Here is a 22,943-nt window from a genome sequence, read left to right as displayed (position 1 = left end):
GGGCCGAAGGGCCTGTTCTGTGCTGTACTGTTCTATGTTCTATAGTATATACATTATTTGATCCTCTTTCTGTTGCTCTATTTAAATTATCACTCATTCTCGTGTCACTATTGTATCACAACTCGTTTTAATAGGAGATGGAAAATTGTCCCAAGACACTTCAGAAGCATGATCAGAGAATGGATATAAGACAAGGAGACATTAGGATTGGTAACCAAAAGCTTGTTCAAACATATTTGTTTAGCGAGTGGCTAAAAGGAGGAGTTGGAGAGAGAGGTGCAAGGGTTCTGGAGTTAGTGGAATATTATGAAAGCAAAATATTGTGGATGATGGAAAGCAGATAGAAGAAAATAAAATAAAAATATTTCCTGTTTTTATATTAGAGTTAAAGATTTTGGGCAGAATATATTGCTACTCATGATAGGTGAAGGAGAGGAGGGTAAATAAAAAGAGGTCAGATGGTGGAATTGGAAGTTTGGGGTTTGTAAGGTTGAAGGAGGTTACAGAGATAGGAAGGGGTGAAGTCATGAAGGAATCTAAAAGTGCCAAAAATAATTTTAAATCTGAGGTGTTTGGAACCAGAAGCCTTAGTGGATTTGCAAAGAGAGATTTGAAATAGGGGCAGGGCATGGTGCAGGATGGGATACAGGTAGCAGAGTTCAGAACAGGTAAGAGTTCAAATTTAGAGTGCAGGATGGAAAACAGCCCAGAGGAGCAATGATCCAGTCTAGAGATAACAAAAAACATGTTTGAAGGTTTCTGCAGTGGATATGCTGAAGTAGGGGCGGTCGTGCATCATTACAGATGTTGCAACAGACAGTCACTGAGGTTGCAGTCCAGTTTGGCAACACAGTGGCCAGGACGAGGGATGGATTTGTTGATAAGAATATGGCGTTTATGGCAGGAACAAAAAAATTGTGGTTCTGGTTTTCATGTTTAGCTGGAGAAAATTGTGGCTCAAAGACTGATGTTGACAAGTATGGGATAAGATAGAGGCAGTGAAGATGTCAAACAACTGATTTGTGTGTCAACTGCATACATGTAGAAGTTCACCCATATCTATGGACAATGCTGCCAAGGGAAGCACTTGGATGGAAATGGTCAGGACCACCAAGAATAACCCTCGAGTTACTTTGGAGGAAATGTGCAAAATTGGTGGAGACAAAAATCGATTAATGAAGATGCTCTGGCTACAAACAAATACAGTAAGAGTTTTGACAACACCAGGTTAAAGTCCAACAGGTTTATTTGGGAGCAAATACCATTGCTTTCGGAGCGCTGCTCCTTCGTCAGATCGAGTGGAAATTCCACTCCATCCACTCCATCTGACGAAGGAGCAGCGCTCCGAAAGCTAATGGTATTTGCTACCAAATAAACCTGTTGGACTTTAACCTGGTGTTGTCAAAACTCTTACTATGTTCACCCCAGTCCAACGCCGGCATCTCCACATCATACAAACAAATATACAAGAATGAAATCAAATGAATATAGAAAGAACTTGTATGATATTCTTTGTTGTACCGACAAGTCACTCATCGAGAGCAAATGAAAGCATGAAGATTCTCAATAGACTATCAGGATCCAGACATTGGTACGGTTAACCAAAAGAACAAGCCAGTGTAAACGCAACACTATTCGGTGTCACATTGAGAACAAACACACACCCGAGGTAGAATAGTTGTTCACAAACCATCAACATTAAACCCAAACTATCAGATTAAATTGAAAACCAAAGATCTGACAGTTTAATTACAAATAAACTAAAAGTTGTACACAAGAAAACTGCACAGTCAGCATTCAGAATGTAGGAAGAGAGAAATTTCCTATACTTACCACTTCATCACTAAAATCTCCATTAAAACGCAGAGATGAATTGCTAAAATGCTGGCACTCCAGCCTGCTCCACAGTTCTTGTACCTGTTTTTTCAAAGTTTCTACCTCTTGTTGGTGACCTGCCTCTATCTGACGAAGTCGCTGTTGAATAACATCATTGTATGTGGCCAGCCCATCGTCATCCAAATGGCTTCGTGTAGGTTGATCTGGGCTTGCTACCGGCTGCTGTTTTCCAGAGTAGTAATGTGGCCACTTGGATTGAGGGTTTCTAAAATGGCCAGATGGAAATTGCAAAGAGCTGCAACTAGCTGCTGAAACCTGTCTACTTAACACCATTTTCCCCCTCAACTCCTCTCCGTTTATACAGAGTCCATTAGCTGTGATATTTCTTTGAGTACCACTTCCAAAGTCTGCTGCTTTATCCATTACTGTATTTTCACTACTGACTTCTCCGTTAGGAACAAATCCATCTTTACATTCGCTTAAAGACAAGGCACAAGGAGGAGGCTGTATACTCTGAATGCTTTTATCTGAAGTCCTATGTGGATCAGTTGCAGATCTTGGTTTCACTACCATATCCTGGTTTTCAGGTATAAACTGAGAAAAACTATTTTCAGAGTCTACAGCAGGTACCATGGTACCATTGGCCCTGGTATTCAAAATAAGTTTATTAGAGTAGTTTTGTGGCACTTCCTGCTTTGCTCCATCTTCTGTTAAAGTTTCGGTAGAACTTTCTAAAGTAGAAATCTTCTCCTCCAGCTTGTCTGGAGTGGTTAAATATGGTAAGCAAAGTTGTGTTGTAGTATATTGATTTTCTGTTTCAATATATGAGTCAATAACATCCTCTGCTGCAGTACACGGTTTTGTATAACTTGATGGGTTATCAGTTGCAACCTTACTGAACTCAACATCTATATCAGATAACATTTGATTCTGATTAATAGACTCCAAGAACCCATCCTGGGTCTCTTCTTCTGAGCTTGTAATAAGCCTAGAAACAGGCTCAGTACTTTTTATTTCATTAAGAGCCAACGTTTCTGAAGAGTCTGTGACAAATGTCACCAATTGATTATTCAGGGCACTGTCAAGCTCATTTTCACTACTTAAAACATTTGCGACTTGTTTTAATTCTGTTACAGTTGCATCCTTCGACTGTTCCTCTAACCCGCTATCTTCTTTAGAGGCTTCTTGTAAAATATTTTCAATTTGACCTTCCCCAACACCAGCAGCCACAGAAAGTTCAGCTCCTAAGGGATTCTTTCCTAGTTTTCCCAATTCCAGTACTTCACTGTTAAAGGAATCATCTAGTCCATTCCCATCCATCATTCCCCCTATTCCAACACTGTTAAGTTCCAGTGACTTGCGATGTTCCTGCCATTTCTCATTTAGGCTTGGATCACTGGAGCGTCTATTTGCTGTAGGTCCAGGATTATCGCAAACTGTTGTCAAGTTGTCAAATGATCTAGTCTTTGGTAACCTTTGGTAACAAAGATATAAATTTATTAATTAACTGTTTAATATATTAGTAATTAATCCTAGTTTCTTTTCATCTACACAACTGTGATTGGAAAATGGAATAGCTATTAATAGTCAAGTAGTGATTAGTAAAAAGGGTCGGTAAGCTCAGTTGACTAAACAGCTGTGCAGATTTATACCAACAGCACAGGTTCAATTCCCATACTGGCTGACAAAGCTCATGGAGGCTAGTCTCCTTGTCTATGCTCAATGTGGAGTGGTACCCCTCAAGCTATACATCATTTGTCTCTTTCTAGCAGAGAGATGCCGATGGTCAATTGGTCCTTACGAAAAAAACCCTAAACATTTCTGTTTTGTTGAGTTGCTAAATGTTATTCAAATAATTATAGAAAAAACTCAAAATTAGTTCTTTCCTTTCTATAAGCCCAACACTATATTCATCAGTAGCAAGATTAAGCAGGCTATTTGATGCATCTAGGTTGCTGAGTTAGGGTTTTATATTGTTCAATTGATAAAACTGACCATATTTCTTTCACACATGTAGCAGCAAAATGGGCCATATTTTCATACTTGTAAAAAGTTGGCACAATTATCCCCACACTGCACCCAAATAGCTATGTGCCCTTTGAAGAGCACATCTCGTCAAAGAAACATTGACTATAGATACATTTAAGAAATGCATCGGCATAAAACTAGAGCTGGACAGTTTCATGCTGTGATCCACAGCAGAATCTCTGCAGTTTTCAAATTCATTAAATTTAAAATCTACACTTAAACAGGAGGAAACAACCGTTCATTACCTGTGTTGAATTTTAAGCAACAATCTCTTTCAAAGAAAATGTAGACTCACTGGTTTCTTTCAGATGCAACAAAGCAGGTTTCTGCACTCACCTTCTTTCCCAAACACACGGGACGATTCTCCCAACCCGCTGTGCTGCTTTAGTAGCGCAGCGGGCCAGGAGACTAGAGTGGAGGCTGTTTCGCAGGCTCCCTGCATCTCTGGCAGACAGATTTTTGGCATCGCCAGCTCCACGCCAGAAATCGGCGCAGAGCCAGGTGCCAGGGAGGGGGAGTAACCTCTGTGCATTGCCACCTTGGCATGCCAGCCTGGGCCCCCAGCACTGCACATGCCCACCAAGCAGACAGGGGGTCCTGCTGCCACGCTAAATTTTTCTGAGTGACAGAGGGAGGGAGGCCAGTGATTGGGGCTGGGGTTTAGCCTGCTGGGAGAGTTGGTAGCGGGATTGGGAGATTTGGGCTGCGGGGAGGAGACAGAGGTGGACTGGGGTTCAAGGTTGGCCTGAGCATGTTCGGGGGGGTGGGGTGGAGCAGTGGTTGCTGTGCTGACTGACCAGTGATCAGGAGGCCCCAAGTGCAGGGCCACTGCGCATCCGCCGATCTCAGTGCTGACAGATCAGCACAAGCGCAGTGGCCCACTCAACACTATGCTACTGGCCTCTCCAGTGGGAATAGGCCCTGCCCACTGATTTCTGGAGTGATTCACGCTAGTGCACTCAGCAATGCACAGAATGTGGGAGATTCATTTTGAAACTCCCGCTGAAAAAAACCAGCGTGACTTACTCCAGTTTTTACATGAATTCAACATTTAAATTTTTTTGGAAGAATCACCACCACTGTTTTGTTTTAAGGTTAATGCTTAATGTTCACACAAATTCTTAGGGTCAGAACTTCCGAGGAATGGCAATCACAGTCAGATTGACACTCTACTCTTTTTTACTTACCTTAGTTGGGAGCTGCACAGTTCTTGTCCGACCTTCTGACTCGGGTGAGAAAAGTGCAAGGCAACAGCGCAATAGTTTGAGAAGAGAGTTGGATCCATCAAAAACCTTCAATTTAAATTGCAATATAGGCGGGCTCCCAGGGCAAATGCCAGGCCGTCCTTGCATGCAAGGTTACTGGGAGGGTGGGGGGAATTGGTGTTTCCCAGAGCATCTTTTGGGATACCACCGGGGTACAACCCCCTGGAGATTGGCCATTCTGGCCCAATGTATTTGGTCTAATTTAGCATCCAGATGCAGGCAGTCAACTGTAACAAACATTGAACTGAAGGCAACAGTCAACATTAAATGGTTTAAGTGAATCTTGAAAATTATTTGGTAAATTGCAATTATTTATTTAAATTTCTTGATAATTAAAATTCAATCTAGGTGACACTGTCAATAGAGATACAGCAGAAAGTTGCAATGGGGCACATGATAGATGAAGAAGGGTTAAAAACGTGTCTGATGGAATTCAAAATAGCAAAGTGCGAGGTCATGTACTTTTAACCTAAAAGATGGATCACAGTATCTTCTCAATTGCAATAAGCTAGAAATTTGTGGAGAATGAGAGAAATTTGTATGACCATGTTTAGAAATCACCAAGAGCTAGTGAACAGGTACAAAAATTAAAGAAGTTAATGAAATATTGACTCATTTCAAGAGGACTGAAATACAAAAGGATTGACGTTACATTGCAGTTTTTAAGAGCGCTCCATTTAGATCTCATCTGGAGTACTACATTCAATTCTGGACACTATATTTCAGGAAGGATACACTGACCTTTTAGGGGTGCAATACAGATAAACCAGAATTATTCTAGTGTTAAAAGGTTAAAATTATAAAGGAAGGTTGCATAGAATAGATTTGTACTTCCTTGAATATGAAAGATTAAGGGGTAATCTAATTGAGATGCTCAAGATAATTAAAGGATTTGATAGGGTAGATAGAAAGGAATTATTTCCTTTGGTGGAAGGAGTCTAGAACAAGGGCGCGTAACACTAGAGTTAGGGCATTTAGGAGCAATGTCAGAAAGCTGCTCTTCACAAAAATAGTGCAAATCTGGAACTTAAGCCACAAATTGAAATTCATATTCTCTCTCATGCAAGGCTACTCAAGGTTATGGAACCAACAAGGATAGATAAGATACAGATTAGCAATGATTGAATTGATTGGCAGAACAAGCTTGAGGGGCTGCATTACCTGCTCCAGTTTCTATATTTTAAGGATAAATTAAAATGTTGAAGTACACAGCACCACTAAATGCCAAAATATACATCAACATATGTCTGTATTTCCAAATTTAAAATATTAAGTCAGCTTTGGAAGAAAAGTTGGATTGCCAAATAACTTGGAAGAGTTTTGTGAACAAGAAATCACTGTGAAGACGACAGTTAGAAAGCTGCTTTTCCCAAATGGATAATGCAAATCTAGAACTTTCACTCCAATCTACTTCAAAGGTTTCCCTTTCTCTGGCATTTAGAAGAATGAGGGGTGATCTAATTGAAACATTCAAGATTATGAAGGGACTTGACCGAGACTGAGGTATTGTTTCCATTGGCTAGGCAATCTAGAAAAGGGGACAGAGTTTCAGGATAACAATCATTGAGAACTTGGATGAAGAGAAATTTCTTCATTCAAAGAGTTGTGAATCTTTGGAATTCTCCACTCCTGAGGCCTGTAGGTGTGCCATCACTGAATATATTCAAGGCTGAGATTGACAGATTTTTGGTTTCTCAGGGAATCAAGGGAGAAAGTGGAGCTGAAGATCAGCCATGATTATAGAGGCGGAGGAGGCTCAGTATTATCTTCTCCTGCTCCTAATTCCCATGTTATGTTCGAGCCAATTTAATTGTTGCATTAAATATATTTAAGGTAAGGCCATATACACGGATCAGTAGATTAATGATTAAATTTTTGCCAACTGATTGCTTAATCTCACAATATTAAACATCCCTGCTTGTTCATAGCACAAGTTGTAATGATCTTACTTCACACGAGCAGATTCTCAGCTTGAATTTTACCTTCCCAATGGCTGCTCTTCAGGGATGGACCTTGGAACTGGATAAGGTGCACAATGGTCATCAGCAGGAGTTGAGGGAGATGAATTGGGGATGTACACTGCACTCCAAAGCATCAAATTCCTTACATGGCACACTGGATGTAGTACCTAGTTTAGATGTTGAAGCATTTTTATTAGGATATGCAACCCAAAAATGTTGACCGTTGAACCTTTTAAGATGCTTACATGCATTAAACAAAATCTAATTTATATTGTATTGCTTTCTATCAAGCAAGATTGAGCATTAAGTATTAACAAAAAACAAATAATTAGCAAAACATATACAATCAAGATCTTAAATGAAATGCGATCAATCTTGATCCCGGGAATGAAAATTGTAACACAAAAACAAAATACTACAAATGCTGAGAATCTAAAATAAAAACAGAAAAGGCTATGAATACTCTGCATATCAGGCAACATCTGTGAGGAGAGAAACAGAGTTAACACTTCAGGTCGAGAACATGAAAAGTCAGCACCCTAAATGAAAATTGTAATCTTTCATTAAGTTATTGTTATCAGAGTACAAGAAATGATTCAGTTTCTCGCACGTCATTTCTAAATATTGAATAACGTTAAGTTATTACTCTCAAAGATTCTATACAATGTACTTGAGTATCCAGAAATGCAACCTCTCAGATTCTACAAATTAGAAAGCTCACTTGAAGATAAAATTTTAGATCTAACATAATCTGACTTACTTCGTTAAAAGCGAACGTACTGATACTTGACTCAATCTTCTCATTTCTCCTTACCAGAAACTCAACTTTCTGCTGCTTGTGTTCTTACAACTGGATTTCTTCATCTACTTTATTTCTATTCCTATTATTTCTAAATGGTCCCTTAATAAATAAATTTGGTGAAGGAAATTAACTAGTAGCCTCCACTCCACTGACAAAGTGCTTGAAAAATAATGACTGATGAAAAATTCCCCAAAATATTCTAAAGCATACAGCATCATTTTCAGTTTCTGAAACTGACAAGTTACTCATTTAGATGTTTATGTAATAGCAAAGCAAAAGCATGCAAACTTTACCACCTAATTGGCTTTCTACATACGCATGTCTTTTACTGAGTGAAATACTGAATAATATTTTGATGTAGTAAGAGATAATTTTGTATTGAATTAAAGAAAGCAAATTATGTACCATGATCATCTTACAGAAATGAATGTAAGCAAACGTACAGTTTCAGATTGCGAGGTGTACAGGAGATTTTTAAAGGCTTTGTTAGCAGGCCTCAATAGGGACCAAACAGAGCAGGTTCTTTCCTGAGTATGTTTCTCTTCACGCTCCTTTGCACTGTTGCACAGGAATGTTCCAAAAAGGCAAGAATATGTATGCTGCACCAATTTAGCCTAGAATAAACAAAAAGGAATAAATTAAGTCATTTATGTTCAATTTTAGTCGCCTGCTCCAGAGGAAAAGTACAACAAAAAAAACACACTACTTACAAGGAATGCTTCATTAAACTCAAACGAGCAAGGGAACTGCCTCTGTAGCTGATGGACACAATCCAGCCATTGAAGAAACACAGGACAGCGTTCATTAACATCATCTGAGTTTTCACCATGGCCACAGCGATCAGCAAATTTATGACCAAAATCTAGCCATTCTGTTTCCACAAGTACCTGAAAACCCTGTAAAATATGTAGCTGTTTGCATTAAAACTCAGGCAAGTAGCAGTATTATTGGTGAATATTTATTAAGATTTAAAAATTTACCATTGCTCTGATTTTGGAACATGAACAAATACTACAGATAAGTTAGTTTTGTTGTTTTTAGATGCATATGTAATAACATGGCCTCAAACAAATTACTCATCTAACTGATCTGGTGATGTGTTTATCACTTGAATAAGCAGAGTATGCTAAACATTTTCAACATATTTCTGCAAGCATGAACTAGCAATTTTTTTTTAAAAAAGCCACGCAATGTGAAATTGCCACTTGGAATTTCAGTGTTCTCTTTAAAAACATACCAAACAGAAAACAAGTGCAAAGAAAGCATGCGTTACAATAATTTTTATTTTCAATTTAAGTGTAGTATTTTCAGAGCAAAACATGAACATTTAAAGTTTATTTATTGGTGCCACAAGTAGGCTTACATTAACACTGCAATGAAGTTACTGTGAAAATCCCCCATTTGAGTCAATGTTTTCCATTGTTGATGACATGCAAATATTTGAATTAATCAAATCATTTCCAAATGTGTTCCTCCTGAAGATTTTTCTTATTTCACAAGCAAAACATACTCAAATTGTTTTAAAGTTCAATTAAACACAGCTTTTAGAAATGTATGTGCTTTGCAATACCTCTAATATTTTCAAACTTTAACTTCCCTAATCGGCAGTGTTTAATAAATTGCTAATGTAATCTTTTAACATAAAGTTCCAATAAAACTTAGCAGACACCCACCTCTATGGTTCTGTAGTAAGGATCCAGCAGTAATTTTGATAGAGCCACTATTTGTGGTGTTCGGTCCCAGCCATCAGAACAGTGCACTAGAACTGGCCGCTGGTCTCGATCGACTGCATTAATTACAAGTAGCGCTGCTTTTAAGAGCATGGATAGATGCTGAAGCCATTTGGTACCTTCTAAAGCTGATAACCAACTGCTGATCAAAGGTCAAAACAATCAGGAGAATATTTTAGATTAATTTGTGTCCCTCTGCTTCAAACAAATAAAACATTGAATTTCATTATTAGAGATAAGATTTTAATTTGACCCACACCTTGATGGCTTCTTTTGCATTTAAAATAGTGCTGTTTTAACTACAACTTGCCAAAACGAATGATTCAAGGCAAAACCGTTAGTTATTTTGTCTGAAATATAAATTATGTTCACTTTCCACATAATTCAAACATTATAAGCAAAAATAAAACTGCTAAATGTTTTCCAACCTTTGAGCGAAGAAGAAAAAATTTAAAACTTACTTGGCAGGATCTGGCATCTGTGTGCAGAGAAACCTCAATGACTGAAAACTCTTCCGAATGGAGTGAATATTTGCCATACCCATGAATACTACTTCACAGTTGGGGTAATATTCTGCAAGAGAAATAACATTTGGAAAATGATAAGTTACATATATTAAAAAAAACCTATTTTCTGTAATGCCAACACTTACAACGAAGAATGATCTTATTCTTCCCCACTTGAATTTAATCATTTCTTAAACATATTCCAGGGTTCTCTGTTTCTGCCAGTCCACAACTTTCTCCAATGAAGTTAAGTAGCAAACAATGTGTAGGCAAGTGCAATCAGATCTGACGAGCAGTGCAAGGCCAAGTACAAAAAATGTATTTGTTCTGCGTACAGACCCCAAACACTTTCCTTAAACTTTAGTGCATTTACCTTCCTGCACAATACTTCAAACATTTGTTCTTTATGGGCACACACGTGTACTTGTATTTTTTAATGCTCATCTAAGCGATGGGGGGGGGGGGCAGCAATTGAGAGAAGAAAATGTCGCCAACTCTTTTCTGCCCAGTGTAAGTAAAAGTACTCCCATATAGTGTAGCTCAGATGTAAAGCTGGGACCTTGACTTCATCACAACTTCGGAATAACTCCCCCTCCCACCTCTCAATCCAATAGGGTAAACGTATTTCCACACAATATGCTCCTGTGAAGATCACAAGTTAATAATTACACACTCATTTTACTTCAACCATCCAGAATGAATTATCTAAATGGTTCTTAAAGTAATGCTGGATATTTTCCCTCCACTACTAGGTGAACTCCAGATGTTGTGGTAAGGGAATTGTGGCCAAACCATGGCTTACAAAGGAAATTAAAGATATCAGATTCAAGGAAGAAAGACATAAATTGGCAAGAAAAAGCAATAGGCCTGAGGATTGGGAGCAGTTTAAAATTCAGCAAAAGGGGACCAAGGGATTGATTAAAAAGAGAAAAAAAGAGTGTATGAAAGCAAATAAGCAGGGAATATAAAAAAACTGACTGTAAAAGTTTCTATGGGTATGTAAAGAGAAAAAGATGGACAAAATCAAATGTAGGCCATTTAAGTCAGAAATGGGAGAATTCATAACGGGAAATAAAGAAATGGCCGAGGAATTAAATTCAAACTTTGCTTCAGTCTCCACAAAGGAAGACATAAATGATGTACTAGAAGTTCTGACAGGTAGAAGTTTTAGTGAGGAGCTGAAGGAAATCAGCATTAGTAGAGAAATGGTTTTGGGGAAATTTATGGGATAGAAGGTGGATAAATCTCCAGGTCCTGATAATCTTCATCCCAGGGTACCTAAGGAAGCGACCCTGGAAATAATAGATCCATTGGTTGTTATTTTCAAAAATTGTTTGGACTCTGGACTGGTTCCTACAGATTGGAGTGTAGCTGATATGAGCCCACTACTCAAAAAGTGTGGAGAGAAAACAGGGAACTATAGACCAGTGAGCCCAACGTCGATACTGGGGAAGCTGCGACAGTTCATCAAGGATTTCATAACTCAGCATTTGGAAGGCAATGGTATAATCAGACAAAGTCAGCATGGATTTACAAAAAGGAAATCATGCTTGACCAATCTAGTAGAATACTTTGAAGATGTAACCGGGAGAGTTGACCAATGAGAACTAGTGGATGCGGTTGATTTAGACTTTCAGAAGGCTTTCGACAAGGTCTCACGTAACAGACTATTACATAAAGTTAAAGCACATGGGATTGCAGGTAATGTCTTGAGATGGATAGAAAGCTGGTTAGCAGATAGGAAGCAAAGATTTGCCATAAATGGGTCTTTTTCTGATTGGCAGTGACTAGTGGGGTTTCACAGGAACCTGTGCTAGGACCCCAATTGTTCACATTATATATTAATGATCTGGAAGAGGGAACTCAATGTATTATCTCCAAATTTACAGATGAGACAAAATTGGGTGGGAGGATGAACTGTGAGGAGGATGCAGATATGCTTCAGGCCGAGTGTGTGGGCATCTGCATGGAAGATGCAGTATAATGTGGATAAATGTGAGGTTATCCACTTTGGTAGCAATAATAGGAAGACAGATTACTACATGAATGGATGTAAATTGAGAGAGATGGATACTCAATGAGAACTTGGTGTCCTCATGCAACAGTCACTGAAAGTAAGCATGCAGTAAAGGTGTCAAATGGCATGTTGGCCTTCATAGCAAGAAGATTTAAGAACACTAATAGGGATGTTTTGCTGCAATTATACAGGGTGCTGGTGAGGCCACACCTGGAGCAGTGTGCGCAGTTTTGGTGTCCTTATCTGAGGAAGGATGTCCTTGTTATAGAGGGAGTACAGCAAAGGTATATCAGGCTGATTCCTGGAATGGCAGGTCTGTCATACAAGGAGAAACTAAGTCGGTTAGGATTATATTCACTGGAGTTTAGAAAACTGAGAGAAGATCTCATAGAAACTTATAAAATTCTAACAGGGTTAGACAGGGTAGATTCAGAAAGAATGTTCCCAATGGTGGGGGAGTCCAGAACTAGGGGTCAGAGTTCGAGGATAAGGGGTAAACCTTTTAGAACTGAGGCGAGGAGAAATTTCTTCACCCAGAGGGCGGTGAAAGTGTGAAATTCACTACCAAAGAATGTAGTTGAGGCCAAAACGTTGTGAGATTTCAAGAAGAAATTAAGATGAGAGGTCACACGACACCAGGTTATAGTCCTACAGATTTATTTGAAATCACAAGCTTTTGGAGCGCTGCTCCTTCGTCAGGATAACCTCACATTTATCCACACAAAGGTTCAACAAAGAACAACAGCCACAAATGAAACAAAAAGAAACAAATTAATCAGAGCCCCCCTCTGAGCATTGGCTTCTGGTAAGCTCACTGGTCAACCTATCATGTCACACTATCTGTAACCCCCACAACTTGCCTGGATGTGCAAAATCTCACTAACTGTCCAGTCTGGAGACAATACACATCTCTTTAACCTGTGCTTAATGTTCCCTCCACTCACATTATCTGTACCTTTAAGACTTGATTAGCTGTAAAGACTCACATTCCAATCATTATTCATGTAAATTGAGTTTGTGTCTTTGTGCCCTGTTTGTGATCAGAACTCCCACCCACCTGATGAAGGAACAGCCTGTTCCGAAAGCTAGTGGCTTTTGCTACCAGATAAACGTGTTGGACTTTAACCTGGTGTTGTGAGACTTCTTACTGTGTTTACCCCAGTCCAACGCTGGCATCTCCACATCAACCTATCAGTAGCCAATGCTCAGGGGCAGGGCTCTGATTGGTCAATTTGATCTGTTTTTTTTCCTGTTTGTGGGCAGAAAAATGGCTGAGCAAGCAATGCAGCTGCCTGTGCAGTGGAGCAGCAGCAAAGGTAAATACTGCTACCAAGAAAGAAAAATTAGGTTGGCAGAGTCAATCACATCGCGAGAATGCATTAAAAAAAAAGTAAATCCAGGCAAATAAATTAAATGCTACGTGAGAGGGGCCATGGGGAGAGGGGACTCATGGTGGGTGGGGGGGTGCTAAAATGCATCAACATGATTAAAATGTTTGGGGTTCCCCGATGCTCTTGGGAGGTCACAAGGGGTTCGTGACTGGAAATGTTTGGGAAATCCTGTTGCAGGTGGTACACACTGCTGCCACTGTTCGTCAGTGGTAGAGGGGGATGAATGGTTGTAGAAGGGGTGCTAATCGAGTGGGCTGCTTTGTCCTGAATGGTGTTGTTGGAGCTGCATTCATCCAGGCAAATAGAGAGTATGTCATCATATTGCAAGACTTGTGCCTTGAAGGAGGAGGACAGGCTTTGGGGAGTCAAAAGGTGAGTTATTGCCTTTATTAATTACTTGCAAAATACTGATGATATAAATTAGTTACGGTAGAGAGATAAGGGAGAACATTCATTAAATTTGGGTATTAATCAATAGACAACTTTTTGATCCAAAAATCTGCCATTATTAGCCTTCAAAGACTGGTTTGCCATTTCTATAAATCTTGAAATAAAAGCTGGACCAGTTTTAAATGTTCTATCCAGCACTATTATTCACATTTTGACACTTACCAGGGCATTCACACCCACCGCCCTTTGCCCTGTTAGCCACAGCTGCTGCATATGACCTAGCATCCAATATTAAAAGCTTATGTGGTGGACTGCATAAATTTTCTACTCCAGCTGGATTAGTCATTGAAGAATCTAAAACGAAAAGACAATTAAGCCTAGTTCAGAGCAGTGTTACGAAGTATGAACAAGAAAAAAAAAAATCACATCAACAAAAGTGCCACTAGAACAATGTGACATTAACCGGAAACATAACATTTATTCTACTGTTCAGCAATGTGCAAAGACAAACCATTACAACTCTTACCAAATTCCCCATCAGACAGGTCACTACCATTAGAAAAATCTCGTATACAGTTGCCATTAACATGTTTGGTGGGACTGCTGTCCATGGCACAAGCTTTTGCAACAGACTGTATTAGGTGCTCATCATCTGCATTCCTCCAGCCCCACCAACTGACTTCTGGCTGACCACAACGCGCTATCACTGCTCCGTTGCCCTGGTGCCTGAAATAGCAGAAAAAAAGTATTTATAAAGTATAAAAGTTTTTTTATTAGCGGTAATGATTCAATTGAGATTGAGTTTAGATTGGGTAAGTAGATCTGGGAGTTTGACCTTTAAAGACGAATGGATTGGGTAGCATCAGCCTACCACACACAAGGTTCTAGATCACAGCTATAACAGTGGGGAAACAATGGAACGCAAGTTCTGTAATTTTTTTTGTTTATTCACCTGTTTATCTGTAGGGGGAGTAAACAAAAACAGAGGTATTTTGTAGACCACATAGGAACCAGTTTCAGATCAGTAGGATAGATCCAAGAACAAGATGTCCGCTTAACATAGCGGAGAACGTTAACAGACATAAAGATCCATGCAAAAGGATAAAATTCCCATTTTTCTAAACAAAAATATGGTTATAATGAATGATTGCTGGGACATTTATTTGTGCCCATGGTCTGCCATTTCACTGTTTAAAATCTTGGTTGCTCTGCTCTGAGGAGACAAAGTTCAAGTGTTGAAGTGTAAGAAAGTATCACAAATCTGTTCTATCTTTGTGTAGTAGAGTCACGAGTGCAACTGATCAAAATGGATTGCTATTGGTCTTAAATGGGGGTTGGGGGGGGGGGAAGATAAAATGATGGAAAGAATAACCTTAAAAAAACAGGTTAGATTTATTTACTTCTTACTGGGATCTTTGAGGAAATTTTCTGCTATGTTTGCCTACATAAATTACCACAACACAAAAGGGCAAGATTTTCCGACTGTGCTCGCCCCAAAACCAGAAAATCCCGCCCAAGGTCAACGGACATTTCCATGGTCCGCTCTTCATCCTCTATGATTCCCGTGGTGGGCAGAAACAGGAAAATCTGCCCCAAAAAGTAATTCATGAAGTGTGGTGTGCTTGTAACATCCGGAAGACATGGTGTGGTATATAAACTTGTGCTTTTTGCTTGGGCATAGTCACAAAAATGATAATTGTTTAAATAATTGCTAAAACCTTTAGAAAGGTGAAGTGTTATTTTTAAGTTTGGCATTTCTTTGAATTTCAATAGCTGCGATACATCTTAATTTTTTGTAAACTGATGACCATCTTATAAAGAAAAAGCTAAACACTGGACAGGACAGGACAAGTCAGGTCAGCATGGTAGTAGTCCAACATAATGTTAAAGTGGTGAAAAAAAGTTTCCAGGTCTTTGTGAGCTATTGTTGATACTTCAAATTCCACATAACATTTAATGTGGAATAAAGGAAACCTTATTTAAGTCAATTAAGCAGCATTATCAGCCAAGCTCATTCAACAGCAACTAGCTCACTGGCTGAACCTAGACACATGCCTGCTTCTCCAAAAGCAGAACAGTATGTATTGTCAAGACATGATGTGGAGATGCCGGCATTGGACTAGGGTAAACACAGTAAGAAGTCTCACAACACCAGGTTAAAGTCCAATAGGTTTATTTGGTAGCAAAAGCCACTAGCTTTCGGAGCGCTGCTCCTTCGTCAGGTAAGTGGGAGTTCTGTTCACAAACAGGGCATATAAAGACACAAACTCAATTTACAAGATAATGGTTGGAATGTGAGTCTTTACAGGTAATCGAGTCTCAAAGGTACAGACAACGTGAGTTGGGAGAGCATTAAGCACAGTTTAAAGAGATGTGTATTGTCTCCAGACAGGACAGTTAGTGAGATTTGGGAAGCCCAGACAAGTCGTGGGGGGTTACAGATAGTGTGACATGCACCCAAGATCCCGGTTGAGGCCGTCCTCATGTGTGCGGAACTTGGCTATTAGTCTCTGCTCAGCGACTCTGCGCTGTCGTGTGTCGTGAAGGCCACCTTGGAGAATGCTTACCTGAAGATCAGAGGTCGAATGCCCGTGATCGCTGAAGTGTTCCCCAACAGGAAGAGAACACTCTTACCTGGTGATTGTCGAGTGGTGTTCATTCATCTGCTGTCATAGCGTCTGCATGGTCTCCCCAATGTACCATGCCTCGGGACAGCCTTTCCTGCAGCGTATCAGGTAGACAACGTTGGCCGAGTTGCAAGAGTATGTACCGTGTACCTGGTGGATGGTGTTCTCATGTGAGATGATGGCATCAGTGTCGATGATCCAGCACGTCTTGCAGAGGTTGCTGTGGCAGGGTTATGTGGTGTCGTGGTCACTGTTCCCTGAAGGCTGGGTAGTTTGCTGCGGACAATGGTCTGTTTGAGGTTGTGCGGTTGTTTGAAGGCAAGAAGTGGGGGTGTGGGGATGGCCATGGCGAGATGTTCGTCTTCATCAATGACATGTTGAAGGCTCCGGATAAGATGTCGTAGCTTCTCTGCTCCGGGGAACTACTGGACGACGAAGGGTACTCTGTCCGCCGTGTCCCGTGTTTGTCTTCTGAGGAGGTTGGTACGGTTTTTCGCTGTGGCGTGTCTGAACTGTCGATTGACGAGTCGAGCGCCATATCCTATTCTTATGAGGGCATCTTTCAGCGTCTGGAGGTGTCTGTTGCGATCCTCCTCATCTGAGCAGATCTGTTGCGATCCTCCTCATCTCGACAATCACCAGGCAAGAGTGTTCTCTTCCTGTTGGGGAACACTTCAGTGTTCACAGGGATTCGGCCTCTGATCTTCAGGTAAGCATTCTCCAAGGCGGCCTTCACGACACACGACAGCGCAGAGTTGCTGAGCAGAGACTGAGAGCCAAGTTCCGCACACATGAGGACGGCCTCAACCGGGATCTTGAGTTCACGTCACACTATCTGTAACCCCCACGACTTGCCTGGACTTCCAAAATCTCACTAACTGTCCTGTCTGGAGACAATACACATCTCTTTAACTTGTGCTTAACGCTCTCTCCACTCACATTATCTGTACCTTTAAGACTTGATTACCTGTAAAGACTCGCATTCCAACCATTTTGTAAATTGAGTTTGTGTCTTTATATGCCCTGTTTGTGAACAGAACTCCCACTCACCTGACGAAGAAGCAGCAAGCGCTCCGAAAGCTAGTGGCTTTTGCTACCAAATAAACCTGCTGGACTTTAACCTGGTGTTGAGACTTCTTGTCAAGACACAACAGTTAGATAAAGTAACAAAAAAGATGTGCTTACAGCATTCATCTTCAGCATTAACTGCACTAACTTTTCTGCAAAGTTTTTGTGAACTCTCTCTTCAAGAGAAGAACATATCAAGAACAATGTGGTAATAAAATTATTAAGAAAACCTTCCAACATAGGCACATGGGTACAACTATACCTAGAAAAAAGTAGCATACAGTTAAAGGGCATGCAAAGCTTGCAACCTTTTGCTTTTCTTTGCATCTGTCCTATCTTTTGATTTTCGATATTCAGTAATTATACATTAGTTTCACAATTGCAAACAACGCAAGTCAAGAGTGCACCACCTCTTAATATTTTCAGCGAATGCCTTACTGTGACAGAAAGAGGGAATTGAACATGAGGCAGCCAAGATATGGGTGTAGGGAACACATGAACAGAGAAATCAGAGGATAATTCTAATAATTGTGCAAGAAATTTGTCAACAAATAGGAATTGGACTGCTGCAGATGGGAAAGCATGTATGTAGTGATCTGAGTCAACATTGTGAGCACCCAAAACTACTCAGATGAAATCAGCATCAAGTCAGATAGCCAGCCAAAACTGAAAACAAACTCACCAGAAAAGTGAATATTCACTAAACAGGTTTTGAACTTGAAGTCATAAACGACCTTGCAAGGACAACTTAGATGCCTGCAGATGGCTCATGAATTGCAATGTTCATAAGGCATCTGAGGACATCATTGTCACAGTTAGACAGCAGTCTGTAACTGCGTAGTAAAAACAAAAACTTACACAAGTGGATACCATGCTTGGACAGTACTGTCCCTGTCTGTTCATTTTCAAAGGCATGCTGTCTGGTGAGAAGAATTTACATCGGAAGAAATGGCAGAATTGTTTGAATTATTGGGATGACAGGTTGCTGTTAATGGAAAGATGGTCAGTTCTATGAACGTTTTGCATTTCATATTTCAATCTTTTGTTTTATCATAGACATTTCTCCCCAAAAGAATGACATGTTCAAATGCACACTTAGTGCTACCAATTATTCACCTGTAGACAACACTTGGAATCCTCTTCCATGATCTAAAGTTTCCAACACTCTCAAGCTCTTTATCAGTTAACCAAGCTGGTACAAGTAACTGCTGTGGGTAACTAGCACACAACCTGCAAGTCAAGATGAACAATATTTTATTTTAAAGCTGACAGTCAAAGAACATAAAAGACAATACATGAAAAGAAACAAGTTTCACTCTCATAACATGTCAGAATGTAATCATAGTGCAGTTTATTACTTTCTGGAACTCGCTGCATATGAGAATGGTAGAAGTAGAGGTGATAAATGATTTACAAATGAAATTGAATGGGCACTTGAGGGAGATAAATTTGAAGGGCTACGGGCATCGAGCAGGCAATGGGATTTTTAAGATTGAATCCATATCCATGTACAGCAATGGGGCAAATAGATTTCTTCTGTATTATAACTCTTATGAAAATTACAGATACATACAGTAAGTGCACACTATATATGCCTCTTACACTTATTCAGACATAACGATAAAAATAATTCAGACATTTCAATCATGCAAAATTATCAAGAAAACACAAAGAAAGGTTTACTACTTGAAAAACATGCTCTTTTGCTAACCTAAAGTATTCTAGTATTTATTAACAGACTGAATTGTGTGTTCTGTTCAGGGATTAAATTAGTTAACTGATGAATCAACATTAATTTAAGGCAGTTGATAAATTATATGCATCAGGTTTTAAAATGCAATAAAATGTTATGATACAACACAAAGAGACAGTACCAACCGAATGATCAGAATGATTTTCTACAAAATGTGAAACAATAATGGCAAATCCACTCATACTTTCAATGACTTACAGTAACAGAATCAAATATTTGTGCTCATTTGGCCAACACAAAAGGTTGGACAGCATGATGGCTATAGCTGATGGCTGACAGCACCAGGGAATCGGGTTCAATTCTGGCCTTGAATAACTGTTCTCCCCATTGTCTGTGTGGGTTTCCTCTGGGTGCTCCTGTTTCTCCCACAGCCCAAAGATGTGCTGGTTAGGTGGATTGGTTATGCTAAATTGCCCCTTAATGTTCCAAGATGTGTAGCTTAGGGGGTTTAGTTGGGTAAATATGTAGGGTTACAGGGATAGGGTGGCGGGGGGGGGGGGGGGGGGAGGAGGAGGAAGGAAGGAAGAGAAGAGGGCTGGTTAAGATGCTCTATCAGAGAATCAGTGCAGACTCGATGGGCCGAATGTCCTCCTTCTGCTCTGTGGGGATTCTATGATTGAAGAATTAAGAAGCATTTACAGGAGCAACAGTTGTAATAATGGTCTTACTTGTATTTATCATTGATGTTGGTAATCCTCCATGCATTTTGCATATCAAAACACATTCGTTCGACCTCATTTTTAAATCTTGAAGCAACATGCTCACCTGAAATGAATAATGGAAAGATTACAGAAATTGACAACTCAAGGAGCTTCCCCTTCTCTGCCTTCATAAGCTCAGTAACTTCTTCAGTTATTTAAAACATTTGTATTGCAAACCTCTAGCATACATTATCTATTCAATCTTCACCGTGAAAGAGAAAATATAATGATAATTGAGAGAGATGTAGTAACAATGACCACGACATTGAAAAAAGTCTCCATAACTTAACTGGCAGGTTATGGTTCCAAATGTGTTAGTCATCTTTTGATACCTTACTCAAACTACTATGCTTCAAGGTTATGTAGTGTTCATCATTATTTGACTACGGGGCATCCAGAGTTCACTCAATGCCCATTAACAAACACTTTGCAGCAAAGATCCCTGAACAGTGATCAAAAGAAAGGATCTTAGTTGGTTTTTTCTTTTCCCTAATCTAGTGGCATTGAAATGAACTGTACTGCTCCTAATACTGTACAATCCTAGCTAGGACTAACTAATTTCTCAGAGACTCAGTAATGACTTTATATTTCAGAGATGACAGTATGTTTTTCAAATAATGATGATTTTGAATTCCAGAGCTGCAAGTGTTTTCGGTTTAGAATCACCAACAAGGCAAGCAAGGGAAGGAATGGGAGAAAACCATTGTTCATATTTAACATATTCAAGCCTCAAAAGCAGTTTGTCAGCCAAATTCACAAATGTTGTTCCTGATAATTGCAACTACTTTGCTATAAAACCACTACTGTCCTGAAGAAAATTGTATGGTGAGGAAATATACTTTACATCCAAATTATTTGGAGAAATTAATACACAGATAAACAATACCTGGTCGACATAAGTTTCCATGTTGCTCTTTTTCACTAGCATAAACATCCATACACCAAGCATGGTAAGCAAAGGCAAATAGGTCTTCTATCCTTCCAGGTGGTCGTATAACATTGTTTATGCGTTTTACCCACTCTTGACATTGTTCAAAGGTAGAAAACTGACACCTGTTGATGTTTTTAAATAAAATTATTAGTGCAAAAGGGGTTAAACAGCAACTAGTAAAAATCACATAAAAATAACATTTAATGCTAATTTGCATGTCATCTATTTTATCCCCAAGACCATTCAACAGGTTCCTTGTTAATGTTTGTTAGGTCTTATATAGCTTAAGTTTAGGCTCAATCACAACACTCACCTTTGAATCAGAAGAGTCAAGACTCCCTCCAGATACTTGAGCATATTATCTCAGTCAATACTTCAATGCAGCGCTCAACAAGTGCTAAATTGCTGGAAGTACTGTCTTTTAGATAAAATGTTAAACTGAGGCTATCTTCTGCACAAGTGGGCATAAAATATCAATTGATACTGTCCAAAAAGAATATACTTTTCTTGATGTCCTGGTCAACATTTATCTCTTAAATCAACAGCATTAAAACAAATAGTCAGACCTTGCCGTGTGCCAACTGGTTGTCACATTTCACTATGTCGCAACAGTAGCAACATTCAAAAGGTGCTTTGTTGGATGTATAGCAATTTGGGCTGATGTGGAAATGGTGAAATGTGCTCTGTAAATGGATAAATTTTCTTAACAGCAAGTGTACTGTTTGGTTTTATGAACTTACTTACAAAATTATAATAAAGGCCAAAGACTATTTGCTAATCTTCCTGATTTTTTTTTTTAAATGAGAAATTATTTTAGGTTAGTTTAAGTATTAGTATTACTTTATATTGCACAAGTTAATTTCCTATGGCATTACACACAGGGATTCAAGATCAAGTGTAATGGCAAAAGTTGATACCAAAATCTGATACCAAAATTATATTTGTCATACAAAAGGAAGGGCTGTTTTGTAGACAAACTGTGCATAAACAGAAACTTTTAAAATATTATAGACAGGACTCGATAGGAAAGTTATGCTGGAAGACTACATTTGAATCAAGACACTAAAGGCTCAACTGTACTGCCAAAATATTTCCAGAGTTACAGTAACCCACTGCCCAAAGGCACAATGCATCCCCAATACACAAAACAATACAGGTTTGCACTTAGCAATTCCCCATGTCACAAATTCACACTTGTCAGGCCACCATTTGGATTGAACACCTCAACCAGACCTCCTACTCTGCACCTCCTCACAACTATTTACAAATCAGTTTCAACAAAGGCATGGCACAGGATAATTATGTTTTTAGATTACTAAATTGTGTATGACATTTTGTTTTAGGGCAGGAAGGAGACAGAGATTCACAAAAACCTAAGACATTTAAAACCATGTCCAATTTAACAGGGAATTGCAGGAACAGTCCTAATAAATCAGTTAAGTACTTCAACTGTTCTTTTCGTGCAACTCATTTAGGTACAATTACCCCAATATTTCACATGCATGTAGTGTTCACATGATTAATTTGGAAATTTTATAGATGACAATTTTAAAAATCAGTGAATAACTACACATGCATATTGTTTCCATAAATACGGCATTAATAAATCTAAAGACTATGCCTTTAACCCAAGCCACTTAGCATTATATTAAATATATATATATAAAACTAAAGTTAAAAATCTAGAAACATAAAAACATCTACGATCAAAATTCATATACCTGATAACTTTGCAGTCTTTACAAGTCAAATGAAGTTGGAACATCTCACGGCATTCAACACTTTCAATCAGCTGCAAAGGAACCTGTCAAAAGCACCAGACAAAAATAGGTCATTTTACCATAACTTGTATTGAACACAAATCCTTTAAAGGTAATCCATTACAGATAAACAAAGGTAAGTAGCTATAGGTAAATCTGCACTGAGTCATCAGTTAC

At 39.2% G+C, this 22,943-nt stretch overlaps 1 protein-coding gene across 11 annotated transcripts in view; it reads right to left on the bottom strand.

Annotated features, from left to right (window-relative positions):
- The window catches only part of mtmr3 (myotubularin related protein 3), a 67,093-nt gene that overhangs the window by 15,341 nt on the left and 28,809 nt on the right, over positions 1–22,943 (bottom strand). For 8 of the 11 annotated variants that reach the window (XR_013499380.1, XR_013499379.1, XM_078227026.1 and 5 more), the window contains 12 exons: positions 22,728–22,810; positions 20,962–21,128; positions 20,043–20,139; positions 18,738–18,851; positions 14,453–14,652; positions 14,149–14,280; positions 10,084–10,195; positions 9,566–9,764; positions 8,603–8,788; positions 8,336–8,506; positions 7,112–7,257; positions 1,834–3,310 (listed from right to left, as the gene is read on the bottom strand). Coding sequence is in view for 9 of the 11 variants with exons in the window: in XM_078227026.1 (XP_078083152.1) it covers positions 1,834–3,310; positions 7,112–7,257; positions 8,336–8,506; positions 8,603–8,788; positions 9,566–9,764; positions 10,084–10,195; positions 14,149–14,280; positions 14,453–14,652; positions 18,738–18,851; positions 20,043–20,139; positions 20,962–21,128; positions 22,728–22,810 (3,084 nt within the window). In the remaining 2 variants the exon portion in view is untranslated. The remainder of the gene's footprint in view (positions 1–1,833; positions 3,311–7,111; positions 7,258–8,335; positions 8,507–8,602; positions 8,789–9,565; positions 9,765–10,083; positions 10,196–14,148; positions 14,281–14,452; positions 14,653–18,737; positions 18,852–20,042; positions 20,140–20,961; positions 21,129–22,727; positions 22,811–22,943) is intronic. The other 3 variants (XM_078227027.1, XM_078227032.1, XM_078227033.1) reach the window with 1 other exon arrangement.

The sequence above is a fragment of the Mustelus asterias genome, chromosome 13, assembly GCF_964213995.1.
Source record: "Mustelus asterias chromosome 13, sMusAst1.hap1.1, whole genome shotgun sequence".
Classification (NCBI taxonomy): Eukaryota; Metazoa; Chordata; class Chondrichthyes; order Carcharhiniformes; family Triakidae; genus Mustelus; species Mustelus asterias.
This window is presented reverse-complemented; position numbering and strand designations above follow the sequence as displayed.